The sequence below is a fragment of the Cebidichthys violaceus genome, unplaced genomic scaffold (assembly GCF_023349555.1).
Source record: "Cebidichthys violaceus isolate CVI_PGR_0920_01 unplaced genomic scaffold, fCebVio1.0.p SCAF_7, whole genome shotgun sequence".
Taxonomy (NCBI): Eukaryota; Metazoa; Chordata; class Actinopteri; order Perciformes; family Stichaeidae; genus Cebidichthys; species Cebidichthys violaceus.
The window spans coordinates 10707469-10715678 of record NW_027176927.1 but is presented as its reverse complement, the minus strand read 5'-3'; the positions used below and the strand labels follow the sequence as shown (position 1 = coordinate 10715678).

The following is an 8210-nucleotide window of genomic DNA, read 5'->3' as shown; positions in this document are numbered from 1 at the left end:
GTGTGTGTGTGTGTGTGTGTGTGTGTGTGTGTGTGTGTGTGTGTGTGTGTGTTTTTGTAGAGGGGATGGGGAGGTTCAGGCGGAGTTCAGGTTATTTACATTTTAGCATGTAGAGTTTCAGTAAATGGTGCATTGTGTGTGTTGGTGTGTGTGTGTATGTGTGTCTGTGTGTGTGTGTGTGTGTGTGTGTGTGTGTGTGTGTGTGTGTGTGTGTGTGTGTGTGTGTGTGACAGTAGCGAGGCTTTGTGTCACAGCGGCAGAATCTAAATACTCACCAGGAAGAAGACGACAGAACAGGAGAGAGAGAATTAGAGGGAAGGAAAGAAGAGTAAATACAGTGCAGCAATGAAGACCATGGTGAGCATGGAAACACTTTAAGGAAGGGAGGGCAGGGAAGAAAACTAGATAAAAGCTCCGTCAATTCCAGCAGAGATGTTATACCTCACTCTTTTTACTCACCGCACTCTCAGAAAAGAAGGTATGAAGTGAATGTACAACCCCAGCAACAAAAGTTACAACTGCACATTATTAGTCTGGTCCTGAATAATTCCCTCTGGAGGGTTTGGAAAATTTGCAATAGCAATTCTATTAATTTTATTTTCTCTTTTTCAACTAAATCACTCAGAAATGATGATTGTGAGCCACTGTTAGGCCTGGGTTCACTTTAACTCCATTGAAATGAATTAAATCAACACATGAAGTGAAATTCTACAGAATAAAGTTTAAGTACAGATATCATTAATTTATGTTTTTTTTTTAAAGTTTTGTTATTTTCTGGATTTTCACATAGTCTCATGCTAATTTCACTATTATGATTGTGTAATTTGGTTGTGGTTGGCGCACTGCATCAACCTTCCTTTTAAGTCCTGATAGTGTTGATTAAAGCCTAATAACACTAAATTATATGGGTAACATTAACATAAATAGGCCAAGTGAAATCTTTGTCAATCTTCATGATTATCATTAGTTAAATGATCAATAAATATCATACAAGACCAATTGGATGAGCATGTGTGTGTGTGCAAACATGCAGAGACAAATATTACAAAATCAGGGAAATAACCACTAATCACCTGTGTGCTTCTGAGCCTTTGTGGTATTTCAGGGAATTAAAGAAAAACCCCAACTTTAATTAAGCCGCCTGGACAATAGAGCATAATAATCACTTTGGAGAACCTAAGAAAGCGGCTACTACAGGAGGCACTTGGTTATTGATGAGTGGAAAAGCCTGCTGTATTAATTATGATGAGAACAATGCAAGATGATCCAGACCACTGATACCTGAGTGTTCATGTGATGAAAGGATTTTCTGGTATTAAAATGTTTTCCTCCAATCCACTGGTACGCTTTTTTCTGTTGTACATGTTCTTCCAACATCTAATAGAAATATCAAAGCTGTGGGCCATCCATCTCTACATATCTTTTAACATGAAACTTTAACTTCAGTCAGTTAATTCATTTATGCAGCCATGCCAGTTGATTTTAGTGAGTGATTATTGGTGAATATAAATCTCATCATGTGGCAATCAAGGCTTATGTGGGGACAAATAATGGCACAGTCATGACATGCTTTTCAGTGGGAGGACTAGTAGGGAAGTAGGAGAAAGGGGTAATGGAGAGGAAGATAGAGATGTTTTCAATGAGCAAGAAAGCTCTCAAATATCTTTAAAACAACCCCAATTGACCTTGTCATCAATCAAGGTTTTCCCATGTGAGAGGCTGAGAAGAGAGTCCACTTTAATGTGAGCACATCGACAGTGACTTACATTATTCATATGTTCAATACAGACACTGTGTTAGCAGCACATTTTGCAAAGCACACCTAAGTTAAAAAGCTAGTGCAAGTGCACTTCGTTGGGCACCCATAACAAATGAGATAATTGTTCCCCATTCATTCTGCAGAGTAGGAACATAAATACATCCAGGGGTTCATGTCAGACCAAAACACCCTGTTACAATTTAGGCCCATCAAAAATGGGAGATAGAATTTATTACTATTACAATGAAAAGCAGTCGTAAAAGCCAAACAAACTGAAAATCAAATCTGTTTTCAGTGAGTCTATCAGGGAATCACTTTTACAATCAATTTTCCTTTCCTTTCTGAACCCCCACCCCCACACCCAAACACACACATTGTACAGAGTCTGACAAAGGGAAGTCCTAAATGGGTAAAACCTCAAACTTTTTGAAGATGATCACATTCGATCTGTCACAAAATAATTAAGACTGTGCTCTGACATTAGTAAATGACATTGAGATTGTGTTACCATTTTTTAATTAATAGAATGAAAGTGAAATAAGCCCAGTCCTGCTGTGACAATTAGCTCATATAGAAAATCTATTGGTCTCAAAGACTAATGTTTCTGGGTGCAAGCTGCCGATCCCATATACAGAAATGGACATTTCCTTTATTTGTGTTGTGTTGGTGACATGTAGCCACTGGCCCAGCACAAGGAAGACAAGAAAAGCTGGCCTGTTGGTTGAGTGCATGGAGGGAGAGAGAGAGAGAGAGAGAGAGAGAGAGAGAGAGAGAGAGAGAGAGAGAGAGAGAGAGAGAGAGAGAGAGAGAGAACACAGAGTATAGATTGCTGCAGAGGAAATATTGCTGTACAGAGCAGAATGTGCTCAGCAGGACAGAATTAGTCTATCATGTGGCATAAGACAAAGCATGTAAAATACCCAGTCAGAAAATGCAGCAGAACACCGCAAAGCATCTTAATGTGAAGGTCATTGCTTGTTTGCTCATCAAAAATCTTGCTGGATTTTTTGCCATTTCACTTTTCGTATCAAGTCTGAATTTATAGTCACCAAGTTGTTTACAACTTCCATACGATCACAGTTACGACTGCAAAAAACAGTTTTGTTATTCAAAAGTTATTTTCGTTGATCAATGTTCCCTCTGTTCTAATCTTTTCTGATCTATTCTATTGTGAGGAAAACGATCATCAGCACACACACAGTTATAAATACATGTTCATGCAATGGTCACAGCACAATGAATCATTCAGTCATTCAAGTTTCTGGCCTGTCTAATGCACACCTGCTTCTATAAGAAGTAAGCACTCAGGGACTCAGCCAAGTTATCTTAACCGTAACGTTGCCATCTCCTTATTAGCAATAAAAATAAAGAATAAATGAGTGAAAGCTACAATTTACATGCCCACAGTGGCGACAGTTAACCCCGCCAGTACGCCTTGATGGCCTCCACCTTACATCTTTTGTCCTTGTGCGCTGAGGTTTTCTCTGAATGAGATTACATATGTGTAACTACTGCCCCCCAGTGGTCAAAGCTACTCGCTGCCTCCAGGGCTGCACTGCAGCACTGGCAGGGTTTTAATCAGGCCAAAAATCAGAAATGAGTTAATGCAGCTACAAAGTCTCAGCATGGTTTCCTCCTTGAGTCCACCTCTGCTTCACTACTTCACCTGGATGCCTGACCTTCCCTGCTCGTTGAGTAGAAGGCTGTTTTCACAGTCATCGGCTGAAGGGGGAAAGTTTGTCTTTGCTCAACTTGAATCTCTGTTCAACAGGCTACAAATGAGCAGGAACTTGTGACATCACAACTAGTTTATTGTGGTCCAATATGCAACTTACACAAGTGTGATATGGAAACTTAAACCTACCAGTGCACATTCTGAGAGTGGACTCTTCAGTGAAGTCTGACAAGAAGACTATTTGCATATTCAAGAATGCTGCATATTTTAATGAGGGAGAAGGACTAGATGTATTCTTTTTTTTAAAGAATCTTTAACAAGTGTCAGGCACAACTTGCTTATCAAGACAGACTATTTTCACATGTCAAAAACACAGAGGGGAGTCCTTTAATGACAACCTGTTAGATATCAAGGCTTCCTTAAATGCATCACAAAAATAAATTGTTCATTCTGGTGCATTATATAACTCAAACAAGACTAAATCTATGCAAATTAGTTTTCATGGTATTGCAATAAACAATTACAGCATAAAATGTAGCATATCAACCTAAATAATCAGCAATTGCTGTTAGGGTGCTAGAACATGCAAAAGTATGTGTAGCGCTACTTTATTCCCTCACACTGACATCTCTTCTTTGTCTTGCCTATCAGCATCATTTATCATCAGTAGCATAACTGTCTTTATCAGTGTGTCCTAAAGTACATTTCACACAGTGCTACTCTTCTTGCCCTCAGCTGTGAATCCCCCTGAAGGGGCCGTCATCTCAATATCCAGCCTGTTTATTGTCACCTTTGTGCCTGTTGTGCAGTGGAGCATCATGACTCCTAATAGCATTTATTACATCACCACATAACGAAAGAATAAAAAAACAAAAGCAGTGACAGCAAGAAAGTAAATCTTTTTAACTATCTTTTTTACTAACAAATTGTCTCTGCAGGTATTATTTAAACTAAGGTGAATAAGACAGCGCAAAACACAAACGTCTGATGTCTCATCGTTGTTTGTAATTTGGCAGATGGCAGTAGTGTCATCTGCAAACTAGCAGAATTCACTTTATGTCGGGGGTTGCAGTCAGAAAGGTACAACATAAACAGGAGGGTGCTGAGCACACAGCCCTGGTGTTCCCCCGGTGTTCTATAATAGAGCAGAGAAGGTGTACCTGTGTTGCTGGGAATCCGATCTGCCTAGGGTCTGTTTGTGAGGGAGTCTAAAGGCACCACGGATGAACAATTGTGGCACATATTCTGTGCATTTCAGTGTGTACTATGTCCACAAATATTTGAAAATAAATTCAGCCAATTAAACAAGATATTGAAGAAAGTACAGAAACTTACAAATTGGAACTTTTACACCTGGTAGCCAAGTCTCACTAACTTTCAGGTGTCATACCTCAACATTTGCTACTTAGATTTACATTAAAACATCATTACATTTAACATCAACAATTTACATTTGACAAAGTCAGTTCCTGAAGAGAGGTGAATGTCCTCATCTTCATTCTGTCATTGTAACAAATGTGTACCACGGGTTAATAGCAAAAGACTACTGTAGTATCAGGCTCCATTTTGTAAGTTCTGACTAAAGGCTTTCCAACACAGAACAAACTAAAGCTTGTCAGTTGTTTAAGAAAAGGCTACAATGTAAAGACATCAGCTGTGTGTCATGTGGACACACACATTTCACTTGGACTTAGGAGTGTATAATGAGTTATTATTTCAGTTTAGAGTGAATTATGCTTTTACGGTATAAAAAGTCACCTCTACTCCTCATTGTCTCCATGACTCTCTCCATTTTCTTTTCACCACCTTTCTTGCGTTTCAGTTCTTTGCATTTCTGACTACACTGTTCTATGCAGGAAGCATGCACTTACCTGAGCTACTGTGCCTGGAAAACCACAGAAGAAGGGCAATAGTCTCATTACTTGCTGTTTGAGGGCAACACTGTTCAGACTTTATCTGAGGAACGTGTCTAATGGAGATCAAACTTCAGAGCAGGACAAGACATTAGTCAAATTAAAACTTGGAAAGAAACTGTAATGGAATACCTTTGTTGCACATCATGTGTTCAGGAGGAAGACATAGAGGGGGACACTTTTGTTCTCAACAAGCTTCTGTGAACTCTGGAAGTAAACAGCAGTAAAGTTGAGCTCATTGAGGATAGAAGTTGATTGGATCTAAATAGTACGGCAATGAATATTTTCAGCATGTTTGGTGTTGTATGCAAGAGGTTGCATGTACTGTAGTGTCACACACATGAATGAGCAGTCATCTGTCTACAATAATGCTACCAGTGACTTTCTATTTCATGAACATTTAAGTATATTTTGTCCCTAGTGTGATGTTAAAAACAAAAAATAGGACACAAATAAGGAGACATTGAGTATACTTTGTCAGTACATTCATCAAGTTTTCTGTTATTTTATGGTTTTATTTGTATTTGCATCTTACATAAAATACAAGAGTAAGTTGCATGCCACATCATTTAATATAGCATGGACAAAACATTTCTCTCACCACTAAAAACCCATAGAAATAATAATCACAGTCATTTGTACAATATCCTGTACAGTTAGCATTTCTCAACATACATTTGGTATTCAGTACAATAAATCTCTGCTTTGTTTCCTTCAATGCTGCAGATGTGCAAAATGCTGTTAGTTAAAGCTCCTTCATCTGATATATAAAAGTATCCTCTATAAAGTGCACGTTGAGTAGATCCTGTGTGTTTGACTGAATCACACAGAGTCACAAACTGAGTTGATCTTTAACAGTCACCAGTTATTCTGTTGTTTTTGTTTCGTTAATAAATCATTCTGGTATAATATTACCCGGTGCACATATGTTAATACATGTAGCACGATAGACTAAATCATTTCTTCATAAAAATATAGGTTGACTTCTCCCATAATGAATATTAATCAGTATTGGACTATTAATTGCTGTTCATTAGGCGTATGTGGTTTGTTTTTGATCCATGATGACATCCCAGTGAGCACCCAATGAAGTAATCCCTGCATGATTGTAGCGGCCACTGAGCAGCTTGAGCTCCGCCTTCGGGTTCACTGGGTAGAAGTTAAAGGCGGTCTGTAACAAAGCATCAAAAATTAACACATGACCATGAGTATAAGTATTGATAATTGTAAAAAACACAAAGGATAGAAGATAATTACATGTGTTGGCTGGCCGGCGAACAGAAAGCGCCCTCTGGAGGTCACAAAATATATCTGAAAGATGTAGTCATAGCGGTATTTGCCAGAGACCTGAAACATGACAGAGATCTCATTAACACAGTTGGTACATGTGGTTAGACCTCGATGACTAAAAAAATTATATATTACATAATCATGAATGGATATAGTGTAATATAAATATTATAAAATATATCCAATATATAATAAATGCTACTCCTAGTAATATTCCTTGGACCAGTATCATGAAAAAATGTGTATGATAATAAAGAAATTTAAATATCTCTAAATATCAATGCATATTGCATTACATTGTCTTAAAAATAATTAAATTACACAGAAATATATATATATATATATATATATATATATATATATATATATATATATTTTAAAGTTTCTTTTCCAAGGTTGTCTTTTCTCTGTTCAGACTAAACTCATATTTTAGTATCGGTGACTCTCTGACCTGAACAATGGTCTCTCCATCATAGAGGTCCAGCTCTTGTGCAGAGCCTGCTACACGACCAACTACTTTACCCCAAATGGCACCGTTGCGCACCTGGATACTGCAAGGTCAGACACAAGAGAGAGGGAACACACTGATTATATACATAAGAGGACATGATCAGGTCGAAAAAAATTATCCACATTCATAATGTAGCTGGATCTTTGTACAACAACAAGTAGACAATAGAGCAAATGTTAAAGAGCAGGTTATTAACAGGAAGCTGAACCATATGATTGACTTTTTAAAAGAGCAAGAGCGTCTTTAGCATTTCAATAACTTTCAATAGACCCTCCCTTTGACTTAGAAGAGAAAACTGCAAAACATTCAACTAACAATAATAATACAACAGCATTAAATTAGTACAACTTATTTAATCATAGAAATGTAGGATGCATACATTTTCAAATGGTGTAATACCCCAAATTGCACATTAGATAATATAGGGAACACATCTGGACAAAAGGCAGGACAGACTGACCCACTGATGTAAGCGTTACTATGCTCCCAGACTCTGATCCCTCTGATCCTTCCGTTTCCTCCTTCTGTGGAGAAAGAAGTGCCAGAACCTCCTCCAACAGAAGGAGAGTAGGAGTAGGAACTCATGGGAGCTGGAGAAGTAAAACAATTATATTAAGTGATGGACAAGAGGAAGTAACTGCTCTTTGACTCAACTTGACTTAACTGTTTGTATACAAAGATCTTATTAGAAGCTACAGAGACGTTTGTGTAAAAAGTATGAAATTGGCATAAAAAGACTGAAGATGGGTTGAAACCTTACCAGCCAGGCAGCTGGAGCAGAGCAGAGCGACGATCAGGAAGGAAAACATTCTGGTGTGTGAAGATGTCCGGAGACAACTCTGGAATCAGAAACTAATTCATCGTCATCATTATCATCCTATGATTTCAATAAATCTTTGGACATGAAAATGCTAATAAACGTCACATTTAAAATGTGCAGATACAGATGTTGAAACTCACCTGCAGTCTAGATCTCCTGAAAACAGCTTGAGTCCTGAGCGAAGGATGAGATGACACTGAGAAACTGGAACTCACTTATATATATATATGTGTCCGTCCCTC

At 38.0% G+C, this 8210-nt stretch overlaps 1 protein-coding gene across 1 annotated transcript; it reads right to left on the bottom strand.

Moving 5' to 3' along the window:
- Window positions 1-5944: 5944 nt before the first annotated feature.
- Window positions 5945-8000, bottom strand: LOC137891372 (zymogen granule membrane protein 16-like). Its single transcript, XM_068735941.1, has 5 exons — window positions 7909-8000; window positions 7609-7738; window positions 7089-7188; window positions 6605-6694; window positions 5945-6518 (listed from the first exon to the last, which is right to left on the bottom strand). Exons 1-5 carry the CDS (start codon window positions 7955-7957, stop codon window positions 6381-6383), a joined length of 507 nt encoding a protein of 168 aa, XP_068592042.1. The 5' UTR covers window positions 7958-8000; the 3' UTR covers window positions 5945-6380.
- Window positions 8001-8210: the final 210 nt, after the last annotated feature.